Consider the following 19,882-nt stretch of genomic DNA (forward strand, 5'->3'; position numbering starts at 1 on the left):
AGTTATGTGTTATAATGTACTTGGCCTATAATGTATATTTTATTAAGTCATAATAAATGCTTTATAATGTGTTATGATTAATATAATAAAACACTATGAATATTTAAGAGTGCTTATGAATATACCAGTATACAGTATATACATGGTCACTCATTTGTTATCTATACCCCCTTTATGAGGTAAGTACGTCATAAAGGTCTCTTGTCAAATAGCCATCATAAATACTGAATGTATATTAAAGACTTACACATATTCCAAATGTGTTCTAATGTACCAGTCTAATAACATATTAGTCCCAGTAGCAGGGCTCATTAATCCTCTGAGTCACAGCCTCCATTTGACTTATTCAGCAGTGGGTTTCATCTTTTAGTCCTGAACTATATACGATACAAAGTGGCTGTTAACGACGTATGATACATTTATGAAATGACATCATTATTGTGCTAATTAACCGCCTGCTGCCCTGCACCATCTGCTCCTGGCTCCTCCTTCTTGGTGCTGTGTTGAAGACCTCAAAGTGTAAGCAGGATGAACGATGCTCTGCTGTTGTGTTTCTTACCTGAGATAACAGCCAATTTGCTGGAGCCATGTTCCTCTCTGGAAACCCTCTCTGCCTCCTCCATCAGCATCATGCCAAAACCCTGAACAAGAAGGAGGGGAAAGGCCCGGATAAAGAGGGTTAGATGGTGTCAAATCAGCACACTTGGAGCTACCGGCGTCAAGGAATGAGAAATCAGTATTGTTATATACTGTATATATATATACCAATATTGGGTATTTTTCACTGTATGTTTGCCAATATTATATGAGTTAGCTGCATTCTGTTTTTGCTTGTTTGATGTGTCCATTCCATGCTGCTGAAGCAACTGCCACGGTTTCTTTATTGACTTTGTTCATGTCTGGAGCCGCTAAATGTAATAACTGCCAAAGTCTGTCGGCAACTGTATAGTTTTCCGTTGATTGAAATTCCAGGCGCACATATGTTACATACAGATAGCCCCCCTATCTGGTGTGCCTATAATTAATCAGCAAGACCAATTGCTGATGTGCCCCCGCCAGATATTATTTTTACATTTGGCCCGCCCCGGTAAATCAAATGCCTGCCCACAGATCTATGTCTGCCGCGGGGTCTGGCTACTTAGGACTTGATTTGTGGTTGATCTTAGTCTTAAACTCTAAAGAGGCTCTACTAGGAGGTCAGTTCATAACCAGGCGATCTGGCTAAAGGGTCTTACGACGCTATGGCTATGAGTGAGCTGCACTTAACCGATCACTATATGGACAGGTGTTCTGAGAGCAGAGCGTCATAGTTCACAAATTGATAGAAAACTACAAGACACATACATCCATTAGTTAAAAACCTTATATAGGCTAAAAGCAACACCGTTTTTACCCAGCAAAGGAACTTGTATATGTGTAAATTGATATATGTATGATATTACTGCCTTTAGGGCACAAGTAGATAGTTGAACGCAGAAAGCAGGCTTACTTTCAAATCTTAAAATAAGATGGTAGTTTAATAAAAGTTCTTTGAAGCATTGTCTAATGTCGTAGCATTCTTCGAACAATTATTGGCGAGCCACCTCAAGACGTGAACCCCCGCTGTAGTACTGACACTCCCCCACCCCAAATCTTGCTTCGAAGTACAGGCCGCTGCTCTCAAATAAAATACAGAATGTCCTCTGCGTGTCTCCACCTGATGCTGGAACTTGCTGGGGTCCCGGCTGCTGACGGGGACCACGCTGCCGTAGACGTGCAGCTCGCGGACGATGGACACGCCCCCTTTGAGCTCCGGACGGAAGGACTGGGGGGAGCAGCGGCGCAGACGCAGCAGGCCAATCAGGATGTCCTGCTCCGGGTCCTCGTAGGAGAGGAAGGTCTCCCAGCCGCCGTTAGCCACGTAGTCCCTCCGCACCAGCTCCACCTGAACACACACTCATCTTGGTTAGGGAAGGGAGATTTGGTACAAAAACACACCTTCAGGTAAAAGGAATCAGAGTCTTGAGAAATACTGCATTGATTTATCACTTTAGAAGGGCATGCACTTTGTCTCCTGGTCATTACCTGATAAGGTCTAACTTTGTGGTGGATCTCCTGGATGCCCACCTCCCGCGTTCGAACGTCTCGACACTGCACACAGAGAAACATTAAAAGCAGTTAGGAAATGTAAAATCTTGAAGAATCTAATGTTAACATACAGTATTTTTTCTGTTTGAAAGATAAATCTGTATTTCTTAAATCTTTTTATAGTAATGCTAATTTTCGTGATATCAAATCACATAGAATGATTTAATACCAATCAGTCCATTTGCATTAACAGGAAGTCATGCAGGCTGTTATCCAGTATTATTGTTTTTATATTCATATCATTGTCTCACTTTTATATTCCACTCTGTATTAAGTTACCATCAACATGTCCTACTACCAGTGCTTCACTTCAAGCTGAAAAAAACCACAGTGGCTTTGAACAACTGTTTTTGAACAAAGCTTTATAACAAGACCATCGTTGTTGGGGCCCTTTTTTGACAATAGATCAGTTTCAAATAGATCAGGTAGTAAAGGAACCGTGAGCTGCTGGAGGTGTGCAGCCTGCAGTCACTTCCCGGGTCCTTCCCTGGCCCATACCACAACATAGAACAATATTTGTTAATGAAAGACGGCCTGTGGTTTTTCAGTAAACCTGATTATAACTAAGGCTTTCGGTCACACAGATGGACTACAATTCCTTGAGCTGAGAGACTGTTGTTCAAAACGGTGGGTTTTTGTCCTAATTGTGTGTATATTGACATGCAGTCAGCTGCATTTATCTTCAAGCTGGGTAGAAGAGTTCTGAAACCTCAGTAGGTTGAATAATGTGATTCAAGCACAGGATAACAGTCCGGTGGAAATAAAGTGCAATAAGTGACCAGACTTGAATGTGATCAAGAATGTTGCTTTATGATGGATAATGAGAGAAAGAAATGACTGGGGTAAAAGTGAAGAGTTTTGGGTAAAAGAACACAAGTAGCCACGGAATGAAGTCTGTTCTTCTTTCAGCCTGACAGCCTCTCTTTGCTTTTAAACAGAAGCTTACGGGAGGCTCTCACTCCATAGGTGTTTCTGATGAACACGTTGGCTCAGCCTTTTTTCTCTCAAGTGTTTTTTGATTGAAGTTGGTCAGGGGTCTTGGAGTTGTTTGTGTTCTGCTAGGTGCCCTCTTCCCAGGTGTTTTCAAGTTGGATAAACGTCTACTAAAGCTGTCATCTACTTTCCAACATAAATTCAATAAATGTGTGGGGGGGGGGGGCGTGGAAGGGAGGGTTCTCCAATCCCACGCTCCGACGATTCTAAACTATACTTGGCAGCTTTCTTAATCAGTCATCTTACGCTGTTAAAGGAAGGTATGCAAATGAGCCAGTCAGCATTTGTGTGTTGGCAGGGGCTGGCTCTAAAGTTCTTTGGTACTGGTTTGGATCGCATCCCAGTTGGAAAAGTATTTTGGCTTCCTTGCTTATAATAACCTGGCATGCAGTCACTTTGAGTTCTCACCTCAGTGCCCATGTCTTTCATCCGGGCCAGAGCCAGCTCTCGGAGGTTTCCATGCTCCACTCCGGAGCTCACCAGAGGCATGGGGATGTCCCTGAGAGGAGGCAAAGGAGCAGGGAAAAGATGAGTGATACATAAAACAGTTTTACAAAAGGTATATTACAGATTCCAGCACATCAAATAAATCTGTCCGAGAGGGCGTATTCACAAAACATCTTTAGTCTAAAAGTAGCTCCTAACTAGCAGAGATGGGGAAAAAGAATGCATGTGTCAGTACAACTCTGGGAGATTTTGGTATAAGATTCACAATGCATTTGAGTGCGGAAAGAAGCTACTAATTGTGTGTTCAAAGCAAATGAGAGGCACATTTTTTGCGTGGTGTGACAACAATGCAAAGTCAATGCAATGACACAAATAGAGACGAATTTCACAGAATAACAATTAGCACAAATACGGGAAAATTGCAACAAAAAAACGTGTGTGTTGCTTTGGTCCATAACCTGATCACCTGCCTATCTCCTGGCGGCACTGATGTCGTTGAATTGGGAAAAACGTAATCTAGCTGTACGTTGGCATTGGTCATCGATGAATAACTTCTTAGAAGTTGGTAGGTTTTTATATTTCACAGTATGTAGATTCTATGTGTATAAAAGAACAAAGTTGCTGCTATGTTTATGCCTTAGAATCAGTAATCCTTTATTTGTCCTACAGCCAAGAAATTGACATTGTAACAGCAAAGGGACAGTGCAATTAAAAAAGTTAAAAACTAAATGAGTAGACCAACATATTAAATAAAGAGCACACGTTAACAAAATCAAATCAAATAATCACACATTCATTGTTAAAAAATGTATTTAAAAAAAATAAGTGAACATAGATGTAGTGCAGCCATTAATAACATTACTTTATAAATGTTAATAATGATAGCAATGTTATTTCCCAACAGTGGTTTTACAGTTCGCCTCATTTAGATGATGTTATTTTGAGTTTGATGGAGTAGCTGCAATGATAGCATAGCTTTGATTGATCTGAACTCTATTCAGAAAAGAAGCATTTTAAACATAGTCTAATCGCCAAACACCATTACATTCATCTGTGTATTCCCGGCAATAAACATATATTGTTACATCAAAACTGTCTCTCCTGATTGAACTCCTGTTACCAGAGGTGGGACCAAGTCATTGTTTTGCAAGTCCGAGTCAAGTCTCAAGTCTTTGCGCTCAAGTCCAAGTCAAGTCTCAAGTCAGGATGGGCAAGTTCAAGTTCAAGTCAAGTCCAAGTCCTAAACTTTGACAAAACGAGTCTTAAACAAGTCATTACGAAACTAAATTGAAATTAGATCCATTGTAGACGAATGCAAAAATAAGACTTCGACTGATAGTGATGGGATCGACATGACAATAGTGAAAACGACTATTGACTGCATAATTAAACTGCTAAGCTACATCTTTAATCTTTCATTTCAGACAGGTATTTTTCCAGATAGCATGAAAATAGCTAAAGTTACACCACTTTTTAAAACAGGGGACAAAAGCCAATTTACTAACTACAGACCAGTGTCCTTGCTTTCACAATTTTCAAAGGTCCTTGAGAAATTGTTTGTCCAAACATTTGATAGAGAAAAATGAGTTATTGAGTGAGAGTCAGTATGGATTTAGGAAAAATCGATCTACAGCTTTAGCTTTAATGAAAATTACAACAGCTATAGAAAGAAAGAAATACACAATAGGTGTATTTATTGACTTAAAAAAGGCATTTGACACCATAGACCATTACCTATTAATTTCTAAATGACATAGATACGGAGTGAGAGGAGTAGTTCTAGATTGGTTAAAAAGTTATTTAGATAACAGACAACAATATGTAGAATGTGCTGGTAGTACATCGGAGTGTATGAACATACACTGAACAAAAATATAAATGCAACACTTTTGTTTTTGCTCCCATTTTTCATGAGATGAACTCAAAGATCTAAAACATTTTCTATAAACACAAAATAACCATTTCTCTCAAATATTGTTCACAAATCTGAAAGAATCTGTGATAGTGAGCACTTCTCCTTTGCCGAGATAATCCATCCCACCTCACAGGTGTGGCATATCAAGATGCTGATTGTTCAGTGTAGAAGGTGTCCCGCAGGGCTCGGTTTTAGGGCCTAAACTTTTTATTTTGTACATCAATGACATATGTGAAACGTCAACATTATTGCAATTTGTGTTGTTTGCAGACGACACACATTTATTTTGTTCTGGAGATGACTTAAACATTTTAGCAAATGTATTGGACATGAAATTGTCAAACTTAAAAGATGGTTTGATGAAAATAAGTTAACCCTAAATTTGAATAAAACGAAGTTTATGGTTTTTGCTAATAGAAAAAAAGATGAAAACATTTCACTGTCCATTGATGGAGTTTTTATTGAAAGGGTTTCTGAATTTCGATTCTTAGGTGTGACGCTGGATGAAAACCTGACATGGAAATCACACATAGCACATGTTAAAACCAAAGTGTCTAGGAATATTTCTGTTCTAAACAAGGCAAAGTGTTTGCTAGATTACAAGGCATTGAGGATTTTGTACTGTTCACTCATTTTGCCATTTTTCATTTATTGTATAGAAGTGTGGGGCAACACGTATATGAGCAACATAAAGCCATTGTCAATATTACAGAAAAGGGCAGTAAGAATAATTCATAAAGCTGACTCAAGAGAACACACCAACAGACTGTTTTTAAGTCAGGACTCTTGAAACTCAAAGACATAGCTGAGCTGCAGACATTATCAGTAATGCACAAAGCAGAATGTTACCAGCATATTTACAACAGTTGTTTGTTTTTGGATCAGACAAGGAAGACCACAGAAGGAAATTACATTTTAAGCATCCTTGTGCAAGGACTACTCTTAAATAAATGTGTATTTCGGTGGTTGGTGTAAAATGGTGGAATTCTCAACACAAGGATCTAAAGAATTGTATATGTATTTTTCAGTTAAAGAAGTTGTATAAATTAAGAAAGATGGGACTATATGAAGTAGAATGTGAATAAGTCTATGTACTCTGGTCCTTCATGTTTTTGATGTCTTTGATGTGATGTCTCCTCTGTATTTGCGGGTCCCATTGCCATTGTTATTGTTGTTATTGTTATTATCATCATGTGTCGCTTTCCACCTTCTTCTCCAGTAGGACTCAGATGAGGGTGTTGCACTTTTCTTTTCCTTATACATGTGATGTTTTAGTGTTGTTGTTTTTTGTTGTTTTGTTTCTTTCCGTTAACCGTTAAGTAGGAAATAAGTATTTTTGTGTGTTTCTCTTAGTATCCTAAGATACTGTTATGATTGGCTGTGAAAAACAATCATTATGAAGGGCAGACCATCTATTTGTATTTATTTTGTTTTTTTTAGAAAGGGGCAGGTCACATAAGATGTTATTCTTCTCCCTGCTCCTTTCCGCTCAATGGTGTTTTGGTAGAGTCATGTTTTGTTGGCAATTATTGTACATTTGGTTTTGCGTACCATGAGCGGGAAAAATAAAAATGAAATGAAATGATGTGCTTTTCACCAAATGTAATGAAATCGATCAACAGAATAATACTTACTAATCAAACCGCTCTTTATTAGTCACATTAATAATTTAATAATCCATTTTCTCTCTGCTGGTAAAGTAACGTGTGTTTTTCTAATTTAAGAGGGATCAGTAAGGTAAGGCTACTGTGACGGTTTGATTCAGAAGGGGTTTAATGTATAAGATCCCTGATGTTGAGGTAACCAGAATGTTTATTTCCACTGTGTACAACATGTTATAAGGGACCCTACAATCTATCTTTATGCAAGGGATAATGTGCAGCGAGGCGGTCTCTATAAAGAACACCTGCATCTAGGTCCCTCTGCAGGTGGTACTTTAAGTATATTTTGATGATAATACTTTTGTACTTTTACTTGTAACATTTTGAATGCAGGACTTTTTATTGTAACCGAGTATTCCTACACTCTTGTACTCAAGTACAAGATCTGAACTTCTCCCACCTCCGACAATAAATCCTGGTTACCAAAAGAAAACCCTGCTCTGAAGGTTATTTTCATTTTACAAATCCTGCACTCAGCTTTGCTTTCTCCAATATCATTGAAAAGCAGCCAGATGCTGCTTCTTTTTTCGGTTTTCGCTCATTTCTCGACTTTTTCTGACGCGCTTTCATTTAAATCCGTCTCCCCGTCTCTCCGTCGCTCTGTGCAGCTGGCCTGTACCACTACATCTGCTGTGCCTCCCACCCATCTTTCACATAATGGTATGATCCTAGTGTGTCCTCGCATATGATTGGCCGCATGGTGGGCCCAGCTAAATAAAGACCCGCCCCTGCCTGCAAGGATTCACAGCAAGAGTAGGAGCGGCTGAAGATTCTGCTTTCCCCGACGGGAGTCTTCTCTTCTAGCGGCAGCTCGCGATCGGCGTGTTGGAGACCTCTGAATTAAAGTAGCAAGTCACCTCAAGTCAGAAGGCTCAAGTCCAAGTCAAGTCCCGAGTCATTGGTGTTCAAGTCCAAGTCGAGTCGCAAGTCTTTTGTGATTTTGTCAAGTCGAGTCTCAAGTCATCAAATTGGTGACTCGAGTCTGACTCGAGTCCAAGTCATGTGACTCGAGTCCACACCTCTGCCTGCTACTAAGATCTTTTTCTTGAGTTTTTCTTTAAAAGGCTTTCATCTTCAGTCCAAACAAATCACCTCACCTTTGCACCCTGTAGACTCGTGTCCATGGAGGCACCAGCGCCAGGATGCGGGCCACCAGGTCCACCAGAGCGCTGGGGTTGTAGCTCTTGTAGCGGCCCGTCTTCCATAGCTCGTACAGACCGGTTCCTCGGATCACCAGCGTCGGGTACAGCTTCAACCCGTCGGGCCTGAAAGCTGGATTCTCAAAAAACTCCTGCAAGAAAACACAACGATCCATGTTACAAAGTCACAGCCTCCATTACCGTTTGTTCCTCATGTGTCTCCTGAAATGGAATTTCTGACACAATCTGAAATGAGTTTACCACACACAAGTATTTCGGAAACAATGAATCAATTTGATCAGTTTGAACCACACTTTATGGCATGATATTTGTTCCCATATCTGCAGCTTGACTGTTCTGCCGACACACGGACATGTGGCTTCTTCTTTAAATTGACAAAAGGGAAAGAGACAAAAGGTAGTTGGAGAGAAACGCCTTACTTTGTTTCTTTCTTCAGGCTTTTTTTATTGGAAAGTCTCAAAATAAAAGGGTCCATTTGCAAAGGCACTGTCTCCTAAAAGTAAAAGCAGGCGACCATTGAGCTCGTATAAAGCAGATATCAAAGAGAAAGTGCTCAGTTATTCGATTGCAGAAAATGTTGGGTGTGTGGTTCGGTGCGTTAAAGGAAATCGGTGTGATTTCCAGTCATTCTCCTCCCTTCTCTATCGACTATCAAGATCAGCACCGTGAAGATCTGGAATCGAGTCTCCAAAATAGGCCACATTATCGGTATCTCATAATCTCGTCACAGCTCATAATCACATGGGGACATGTCCCACATGGCCCAGCACCCTTACAGGAAGGGTAGATGGGGGGGGGGGGGGGGACATATAACAATGCTTCAATACCAAAAAAGGAGACTTTTTGAGGAATTCTGAACCTGCTACCATGTTGCTACCATGTTGGTGTTGGTTGGTGGAGAGGAACCCTGTTAAAGGAGCCTCTCCCTGGACAAAGGAGCATCTGGATACGGGAGATAAGTAAGAGAGGATCTCGGGCTGGGAGGAAGTTGTAATCGAATTTCATTATCACTACAACCGTGATAGACGAGAGGAGGATACAAAGCTCTCCTGCCTCGCTCCTGAACTGCTCTGTGATCCAGGCTGACTGTAGGAATTCAGTGGTGCAGGAATGAGTTACTACTTTCTCTTCCCTCGTCTCGAAGTCAACGTTACTTTTGGGCCAGATGAGCCCCTTATTGCAGAGTGACAGTGTTGAAAGGAGGAGATGGAAGTGATACAACGTGTAAAGGGTCGGCATGACGGATTTTAACCTGTGTCCGTCGCAGCGGGACTGAGCCCCGATGACGTTTCTATCCGAGGTGACACTCAATACCGTAGACATGCCCACGGGAGCAATTAGTGGTTAAGTATCTTGCCCAAGGACTCTTCGACATGTTGACCACAGGGGGTTGGGTCGAACTGCTTAGCCCCTGATTTCAGAGCACTATATTATGAACGTGTATCTGGTAAGATGCTTGATATAAAGTCAATGGTATGGTAAGCGATTTTCACAACATCAAATCTATCAGCAAATACCCCACTGGTGAATGCAGAAGCTTTTATGTGTCAAAAACAGCGGTTCAAGAGGCATAATGAGACTTAAGGTCATCACTTAGCAGAGGTGATGTGAAGTCATGCGACCGACATGTAGTTTGTTTGAAACCTAACGTTATAGTTTTACTTCTGGTGATTTCATTTAAGCTTCAAAAATCACGTGGAGATTATCCTGCTGAACAAAACATGTCAGTATCATACATTTGTGTTTGCCACAGATCTTATTTTCTGCAATATTCAAAAGCCCAATGGAAAAATCCCATTGCTTTTGGTTGAGGGAGCCCTTGTGATGCTCACTTCTGGGTCGCCCTATACAAATACGTCATCACTGCACCACTCTTTGCATACAAGACAAAAGGAAGGAAATGCGATTAATAACGGGATCAGTGTAAACAGAAAAGAAAATGAAGACATCCCTGCTTCCTAAAGCTGACAACCAGTTTTGAAGAGCTCTGTGCCAAGACGGCCTGAATGCAATTATTATTACCAATTCTTCACGGAGGTTCTTTTATCATCAGACATCCCTCCAATGAAACCTCAGTCGTTATTGCATCATATTTGCAGCATTTGCTTCCCTTTCTTATCAGTTTGGATACTGCATGGAAACAGAACCTGTGAGCTGGAATTTTCCTTCATCTATTCATTCATTATAGTTCCCTTTTTTAATCCTTATAAGGGCCATGGGGCAGCTGCAGTCTTAGTGTAGGATGCGCTGAACAATTATGTCTTGAGATAACATGTTCATCAAGATTCTCTTGTGGGATTAAAGGGCCTTTAAAATAAGTTTTGGTTTGTAGAAACACGTGGACAATTCACTGAAAACTGTCTTTAGGTTAAAACATTTTTAACTAGCACATCCAGATCCTCCCAACCGGTTTTCCACTGACCGAAAATAGCCTTTGTTTTCACATTGCATTTAGAAAAACATGTTAATTGTGCAAGTCTTAAATGAAACCTGCAACAGCTAAATGTTGTGGGTCACTTGGGGGAAGTCCAACATGCCGTTTGGCTAATGTGTTAGCAAACAGTGGCTTATTTAAACATTAAGCAGACAGAATGCCATTAGCATTCATTCAGTCATGTTTCTGGTGATTGGATGAGAGAGATATCTGGGTCATTAGCTGCTCAATGCTCCATTCTGTTTAACATCTATAGTCTCTAACTGTGTTTGTCTGTTGTTTGGTGCTAAGCAGGAAGTGTAGTAGTGTAATGAGTATTGGGTTTATCAGGGCTTTTTTATTTTGCCGAAAATGAGTTTGAGTGAACAAAACAATAAAGTGGCTGGCCATCAAACCAACACAATGAGCTGAAATCAGCTGATCATGCTCTGTGGGCCAATCTCATTAAAAGGGCCAATATTATGCTTTCCTGAAATGAGTTATACTACAGGAAAACGTGATAGGCTAAGGTGCAGGACCTCTCTAAGCAGTTGTCCAATTACAACAGAGCAAACCAATCAGAGCTGACAGGGCTCTGGTTTCAGACAGAGGGTGAAAAGAGGTGCTGCAGCACAGGCAGTATGAGAAAAATAAAGAGCTTTTTGAACATTAGAGCATGGAGACATGTCCCAGTAGAGGCTCAACATACTGCTGAAAATGAGCATAGTAGGGCCCTTTACTATGACATGTAGTCTTTTGATCCTACACGCTAATTATTTAAATAACTGGCAGGGTAAATGCTTCTTTGCAGCCTTGGCCATGTGAAGCAGCCATTTATCAAAGCATAATCAAAAGAGAGGCCTATGATCAGTTTACCAGGGAAGAGATAATCCATTTATATGTAAACACAACAAATCTTCAATATCCCACCTGGTTCAGCTTGGTGATATTGGTTTGGTTATCAAAATAAATACCGAAGCCAAAAATGGAATTTGGTCCGCTCAATTGTTTATACTTGCACATTTTTGGCATACAAAAACTATTCTGATTTATAAATGAAAACTCTTCAGTCATCTCTACCTCATGTTTCCCATTTCTCTGATATTTTCAACTACTTCCTTTTCCTGTCTGTCTTTCTGTTTTTTTTAGTTGCGTTCTGTGTTTGAAATGTAGCAGTGAAGTTTATGGAAAAATCCAGAGATGCTTAGTTTGGATCCCGGAGTGAAGATGTTTAGGAAACTGCATATTTCCCCCCCACTCACTACCACGAAGCGTGTCATGGAAGATTAGATATGATGAGGAAGAGCAAAGGGGGAGCCACGCACGAGGTGTATGATACGAAAGTGTCAGTGTGATAAGAGGGGAGGAGGCAGAGACGCAGAGAGGGTGACGCTGGGATTGGAAGAGGATGGAGAGGAGAGAGAGGAGATAGATGAAGCGACGGAGACTCTGACAGGAGGAGAAGAGAAAGTGTTGAGCGCAAAGTTGCGACCGGAGAGGAGAGGGAAGAAAAGATAAAGTGAAAGATAATGGAGACGAGAGAAAAGCATGAGCAAGTCAAGGAGACGGGAGAGAAAAAAGACAGCATTGACAAAGTAAGAAATGAAGTCTAGGGAGTGGACAGAAAAAGTGACAGAGGAAATGTAACAGGAAAGCAAAGAAAGGGACTCTGAAGAACACATTTAATCTGCTTCCTCTCACTGTGCCGACCTGCTGCTGCCCAGCGTATTACCATCAAACACACTGAAGTGGTTCAGTAAACACCCACACACACACACTAGAGGTAATGTAACAAATCAGTGGGAAGACACACACTCTCTTCTAAATCTTCTCCTGTGAGGATCTCTTGATGCTCAGAAGATTGGAAGTGTCCTGAATGCCTTTATCGCTACACAGTAAATTCTCATTTCCCTCCATCAGCACCAACAACAACATCACGGAAATCACCTCTAAAAATAGTGGCTTGTTTTCACACAACTCTCAATACCTCCAGCATCCAATCTTTAAAAAAATCTAAAAAAAATCAATAACACATGGTTCAAGTTCTTCTTTCCATCTTTAATAAACTACAAAACTGCTACTTCACAGATGACATCAGGACATGACAGTGTCTCTGCTAGGATTAAACCTATAATGCCTTCATTGTGTCCTTTCCTGTGATCTGTCATCACCTATAGTATAATGTGGCTTATACCGCCTGAACGGTAAAACTGCCCATATAAATTAAGGGTAAATCAGCATGTACATGGGCCGATGCTTTTCCGGTTATCACCCCGTCCCCTTGTTGTTATGTAGCTTTTTCTGCATGTGAACGGTCTGCAGAGTCACAAACCCTCAAAGTACACCCTGTAGCGAGTAAAACTCTAACACAGAAAATACCTGTCTGTGCTGCCCCAGAACGCCTCGTTGGACATTTCTTTTTCCATTGTTTTCTTCTTGGGTATAGTGACGTATTTGGGTATAGTTACGTTACGTCCGCGGAGCCGTTACTTCCTCACACACACACACACACACACACACAATCTTTTCTCAGCTGCAGCTCCGCGGATTTCTCAGCCTGAGACGGCGGGACGCGGCGAGGCTGCGAGTCTGTGTGTGCTCGGGCTGGTTTCGGGCTGGGTTTTGCTGTGTCTCGCTGTCTCGCAGACGGCCACTGGGCTCATGGGGGGGGGGGGCAGGAGCTCCAACAAGCCGTTTAGGACAGAGAGTGAATACACATACTATACAGAGATGCTGTATGAGAAACCAATGTGAGTTTGGAACATTGCAAAATATAAATCTATTCTAGTAGACCTCAATAATGGAATTATGATCAGTAGAAATGGCCATGTCATGGGACCTTTAAACTCAAAGCACTGCCTTTTTAAGCATAGCCTCTTAAGTGCTAGTAATACAGTCTGACTCTACACATGAATACATAGCCAGGCTAGCTGTTTCCCTCTGCTTCCAGTCTTTATGCTAGGCTATGCTAAGCTAACCATCTCCTGGCTTTATCTTCAGACTTAACACAGAAATATGAGAATGAATGTCCTTATCTAACTTCCAACGAGAAAGTGTATTTCGTGAAATGTCACACACTACTCTTTTATCTTTTTCCAAACCAGTACTTAGTAATGTTATCATTTTCAAACAGCTCAGTGTTCCACAAAAAGAATGCTACTATTCAAACATTAGTTGTTTAGTGTTTTACCTTTAGACAGATCAACGCTAGCTGTTTCCCTCTGCTTCAAGTCTTTATGTTTGGGTATGCTAGGCTAAGCTAACCATCAGTCTATCTTCAGACTTGACACACAAACAGGAGAGTGGAATTCATTTTCTTACCTAACTTCCAGCAAAACAAGTGTCTTTCTTTCACAAAGTGCCAGGCCAGACTCTAGTAATTTTATCATTTTCTAAAAGCTCAGTTTTCCTTATCCACAAGATAGATATATCCATTTTGGAAATCTAGCCAGCTGAGTGTAGACCCTTATGTTTCACCACTTTTTTGGTGTTTTACTACCTTTCAGAGGAAACTCAAGGTGTTGAACTTGTTCACCTCTGCAGAGTGCCAACCCCTATGAATCACCACACTGTCAGAAATGAGAGAAATTAATTTCAAAACGAAGAAACAGTTCATCAAAAGGATCATCTGAGACAATGAGTGACATATTTCAGGAAGAAGGTGCGTCAGAGTCTCACCTCTACCAATTAGTACATTCTTATCTCCCCCTCATTGTGTTGTTAATCACTTGATTTCTGTTTTATCAATGTAAAAATCAAGCCAAATGAGCAGTTGTGCAAAGCCTCAAACCGTGTCTTCATTTACACCCGACAGTCAGACGTGTTGGGAATGAGCATTGTCTGATCCTGCACCTTTCCATTATAGCTGTGTTTCCAATCAGAGCTGTGAGCCTGCTGTTGAGAGACATCTGACACAATCTTCTTTTGAGTCACATCACAGTTGTGACTGTGAGTGGAATGTCACAGCTTTAATATTGCTATTTTTAAGGTGCTACAAGTAGGACTTACCTGTCACTACCACTGTGAAATGAGTTGTAATGACGCACCCTGACGCCAAGCAAAGGAGGAAGATATGATGGCTAATGTCACAAACAATAAACTTCATGATTAGCTTGGTATCATTTTAAGTATTTTTTGAGTTTTGACTCATTTGGATTCATGTTTGTCAACTGAAACGCAACAAAGTTAGATTATTTCCTGCAAATGATACGGAAGAAGTATAGGTATTTTACAATATAAAATGGACCATGAGTTCCAGCTCAAATCAACATTTTATTCTAAAGGAGATGCAAATCGGATGCCAAAACGGAGTGAAATATAGATCATATTTGCTATGCAGTGGCCTTTTGCTGCATATCATACCCTTCTCCCTATCTCCCAAAATCTTTCATGTGTGTCTATACTATTAAACTGTCCAAGAAAGATAACATTTAAAAAACAAAACTCTTGTTTGTGCTCGACAGCAGTAGCTCTCAGTTATATAAAAAGAAAAACTACAATATAGACATTGATGCATTTTGGTGCCACTGTCACTGACAATTTTCTCCCCATATGATCACTCCATTAATATAAGGAACTTACACACTATAACTGCTCATAAACCAGGGCTATCCGAACTGATTTAAGGCTGAAGACAATGGTTTAAGAATATTTAACATACAAATATTACAGCAAAGGCATGTAAATGTATTACTAAAACTCTGTGCATGACATAAAGACAGAAATATATGTAACCATTATTTTCCCCTTGATATGTAAAGCACGTGAGCCTCATTTGAACTCCCACAGTTAGCCATCAATGTAATGAGACACTCTTACAATCAACTGGTGAGAGTGAAATCACATTTTGTTGATAATATGAGAAAAACAATTATGCATCCTGCTGTCATTACCCTCCAGTAATGAAATTATACTGTGGAACACATTTTATGCAATATTGCCCTCAATCCCCTAAAACCAAATCACTCTGGGAAGTTGGTCAGTGTAACAGCTTAACCCAATGCTATGCACATCTGTCTTATGGTGTATCGCCCATTACTGGTATAACACGCCGTCTTTTGGTTTTGCATTCAAAGGTATTCCTGAAGGTATATTTATCCCAGGATCAAACATCCCTTTTTTCCCTCTCAACTGCTGTGCTCGGATATCATTAAACTAGATCTCACTTATGGTGCTAAAAATGCCAAGACAAAATATTTAAAAACTGAACAGCAATACATCATTATGGAAATCATGACCTGGTTACCCAAGATGATCCACAGAGCTTTCAGTGAGCCATTTTATGTAGGAACTATTTTCTCTCAAATCAATGATTTTGGCACCATAAGCGTATTTCAATTATATATTAAGCGAAGGCAAAAAAACTGATCTAAATGAATAAACATGCCATCAGAAGGACAGAGGTTCAATACCCAGGACTTGCAGTTAACACGTTTTTTTGGTCAAGATACTTTATCGTTTTTAACATTTGGATTGTCTATGTTGTAAATGTATTATATTTTCAATCTATACACACGATAACTATTGCAGCCATCCTGGGAGTTTTCTTCCATTTTGACCCATTCATTGTTTCTTTTCTCAGGAGTTTTTCCTTGTAGACTGCGGGGTTTAAGGAAAGAGGGTGTTGTATGCTGTACACCAGGGCTACTCAATTGGCGGCCCGCGGGCCAAATCCGGCCCCGGGGTGATATTTACTGGCCCTTTGAGTATAATGTAAAAAAATAAATCTAATTTTTTTTTTGGGCCAGAGTGCCTTTATTCTAGAGAGGGTGTTACATTGAGAGATAGAGGGGAAGACATTGCCTGAAAACTTCGGCGGGCTCGGGTTTCGAACCCACCTACTAGCTACTGTAGTGACAACTCCTGTCATTGATTGCATCTCTGCGTGAATGATTAGATCATTTCACATCAATTAAATCAAATGATGTTGATGGTTAAATCAGCTTCACATGTAGGCCTACTGAGTTCTGAACTTGCCATTTAGATCTCTAAAGGCCTTGGGGCTATGTTGTTTGATTTAACACAATATATGCACTCCACTATGCTGTTGGAGTATTTACTGTATCTGAAGCTCTTAATATGATTGCTCATATTTCAAGCCATCTTTTTCCCGGCCCCTTGCTTTGGATCATCACCCGGCCCCCATTCCAAACTAATTGAATAGCCCTGCTGTACACACTCTAAAGCCCCCTGTGACAATTGTGTCATTTGTTATATTGGGCTATATAATTACAATTTCATTTATTGATTGATCGTAAGTTGCTTCCGTAGGCATGTAGCCATCTACAGTATTGTATGTTGCTTTGGATGAAAGCATCCGCTTAATGTCAGGTAATGTAATAATTATGAGTGCTTACTATGAACTGCTCCACGTCCCTCTCCATGCCCACGTTAGGCAGATCCGGCATCATGTGGGCGACCACTTTGAAGCCAGCGTCCTTTGAAAGCTGGAAGGACTCGCATACAGCTCGCACCGTGTGGCCTCTGGAAGAAACGCATGTACAAAAGGGGAAATATAAAGCCTGAAGGTGGAATGGAAAGTCAATTATCCTTTACAAACACCATCAGACAAGCTGCCATAACGTCATGTCTGCTTTCTTATCTCCATCTGTTCATTCCCCCCAAACCTCCTCACCTGTTGGTGTCTCGGGCCACGTCTTCATACACACTCTGCACTCCTATCTCCAGCCGGGTGCAGCCGTAGTTCAGCATGTCGCTGAGGTGTCGCTTCAGGCAGTAGTCAGGCCGCGTCTCGATGGTGATTCCCACACACTTTGTGTTACTGCGCTCCGAGTATCTGCAGGAGAAAGCAAACCGTCATTTCAGTTTTCTATTATAAAATGATAGAATTCGTACTGCCCTACAAGTCCCTGCAGGAAACAATCTGTCACACATTTCTAATATATCTGCTTGTAATACGATATCATTTGTAATGTTTTACATTGAATGGGTGAGGAACATTTGAATAAAAACACAGAAACAGTTCAAATGCATTAGTTTCCAACAAATTCAATAATGATTCGAATGAGGTATACAGACAAGGTCCAATAAATCATAATGAGTCATCTAATTTCAGCGTTTATTGGTAAAGACCTCTAACATTTCGGAAAAATAACTAAGAATTGAATGGAAGATGCATTTAAAGAGCTTAGAAAAACATACAAAGATCAAGGTAAGAATTTAACTGTCATTAACTGGGCCTGATAATAATAAAACACCAGAAAGCAAAAAACTAAACTAAAAAAGTACACAGTAAAATGTCCTATATCATCATATTTTACATTATCTTTAAAGAGAAACCTGAAACTAAAGTCTGTTTTTTTATTTATCCTAGGAATACACAATATTGGATATATATATAAAAGAAAAAATAACATACTGTTATGACCTCTATATTTACAGTCTATGGTTAGGACCCTAGAGTTGAGACCTTTAGGTATATCTTCAAGGTGAATAAGGTCAAATCCAAGTCAGATTGCAGGTGTAGAATCCCTGAGATTACATGGCAGTATGATATACTTCCTGCTTTGATATTTTTACCATATTTTAAATCTGACTCTTTAGCCTAACTGACTCCGCTGGAGTGTTCCATATGCTGGGATCATTAAGCAGCATCTATTTACTTGCTGTGCACAGCTCATTATCCAGACTCTAACCTCACATTAAAGGACACACTAATGCAACAAATGAAACAAGAGGCATGGGAAGACAAATGTGTGTAATGACAATGTGAAACGAGACATTAATGGGTGTTTACTTTGTGACAAAAGCAAGTTAAATACTTACACTGTTCAGTCATTTAGAAAACATGACTCATAGGGGGTGTAGATTATTGCATCTGATAACATTTTAAGTCATAATTTTCACTTTATTTACAGGTTAGTATTAGTATTAAAGGTGGGGTCGGTCATTTTGGAGAAACCAGCTCGAGTGCGCTAGAATTTGAAAATACACAGCTGGAAGAAATCTGCCACTTCCTTACAGAGCCCCTCCTCCAACACACACGAACGCACACATGACCAATGAGGGCACGAGATAAGTTTGTGCACAGATGGAAGGCTGACAGGCAGGTAGGCCATCCAGTTATTTTAGCCGGCTCAGATGATTGGTCGTGCTTTTTACAGCGCTACAGCTTCCACAGATGATGTTTTTTTATGGATTTATTGTCAAAGCACTTCAGATATTCATTGCTATCGGGATGTTGAGAGCATTCCATGGAATATAACAACAAGTGTATCTCGAGCCGGTTTCTCAAACTTACCTACCCCACCTTTAATATCTATTTGTTAATTAATGTTGGTATAATGAATATTTTTTTCAACAAGCATTTTATTGGATTTTAACAGCCAACTGAAAAAGCTAAATATACTTTAATATCAGTTTATTGCAATACATATCCTTTTTGCGTGATTCCAACACTTCACTCATATGTTCTTCATATAGAAGAACTGAACTTCCCCTAAGGGATATTACGGTCGGTCTTAATCTTCATATAGTGAAGCCCTGACACACATTATGGATAAGAGTCCTAACTGATGGTATTTATATACTCCGATATAAAATATTGAATCAGTGTTTATTAGGGGTGTAACGGTACAAGTACCCGTACCGAAATTATTCGGTACGGGCCCTTCGGTTCGGTACACGTGTGTACCGAACGAATATAACGTTAAACGTAAAAAATTGAGAACGTGAACAACTTTTTGGAAATAATCTCAGGTGCTGCGTCGCAGCATTCAGAGTAATTTGCTCACATTGGGTTCAACGCGTCATAGAGCGAGCAAGTCATTTCATTGGACGAGAGGCATACTATGAGAGCTGGTCAGAGGGATGCGTTCAAATGTAGTCAGTAATTTGAGGAAATGGCGAACGCAGATAAAGTTGAGCTCGAAAATCCTCCAGCATCATTGAAGTCTCCGGTTTGGGAACATTTTGGTTTCGACGGACAAAGACAGGTGGACCGAACCAAAACTGTTTGTCGGCATTGTTCAACTAAAATTGGTTACGCGGCTGGCAATACATCAAACTTGCACACTCATTTGAAAAGGCATCACCCGAACGTGAATATCACCGGTTCCAAAAAGTGCAAACCCAACTCCCGCTAGCATTTAAGCCTCCACCACTCGCAAAAAGTTCAGACCGAGCCAAAGCTATTACAAACACCAAA

General features: G+C 40.3%; 1 protein-coding gene across 1 annotated transcript in view; it reads right to left on the reverse strand.

Annotated features, from left to right (window-relative positions):
• The window catches only part of elp3 (elongator acetyltransferase complex subunit 3), a 34,561-nt gene that overhangs the window by 4,268 nt on the left and 10,411 nt on the right, over positions 1 to 19,882 (reverse strand). Inside the window, exons 8-14 of the mRNA XM_034228522.1 lie at positions 17,351 to 17,512; positions 17,073 to 17,199; positions 8,241 to 8,434; positions 3,529 to 3,619; positions 2,065 to 2,130; positions 1,697 to 1,924; positions 560 to 641 (exon numbers count right to left, since the gene is read on the reverse strand). Of these exons, the coding sequence (XP_034084413.1) occupies positions 560 to 641; positions 1,697 to 1,924; positions 2,065 to 2,130; positions 3,529 to 3,619; positions 8,241 to 8,434; positions 17,073 to 17,199; positions 17,351 to 17,512 (950 nt within the window). The remainder of the gene's footprint in view (positions 1 to 559; positions 642 to 1,696; positions 1,925 to 2,064; positions 2,131 to 3,528; positions 3,620 to 8,240; positions 8,435 to 17,072; positions 17,200 to 17,350; positions 17,513 to 19,882) is intronic.

This window comes from Gymnodraco acuticeps, unplaced genomic scaffold, assembly GCF_902827175.1.
Source record: "Gymnodraco acuticeps unplaced genomic scaffold, fGymAcu1.1, whole genome shotgun sequence".
Classification (NCBI taxonomy): Eukaryota; Metazoa; Chordata; class Actinopteri; order Perciformes; family Bathydraconidae; genus Gymnodraco; species Gymnodraco acuticeps.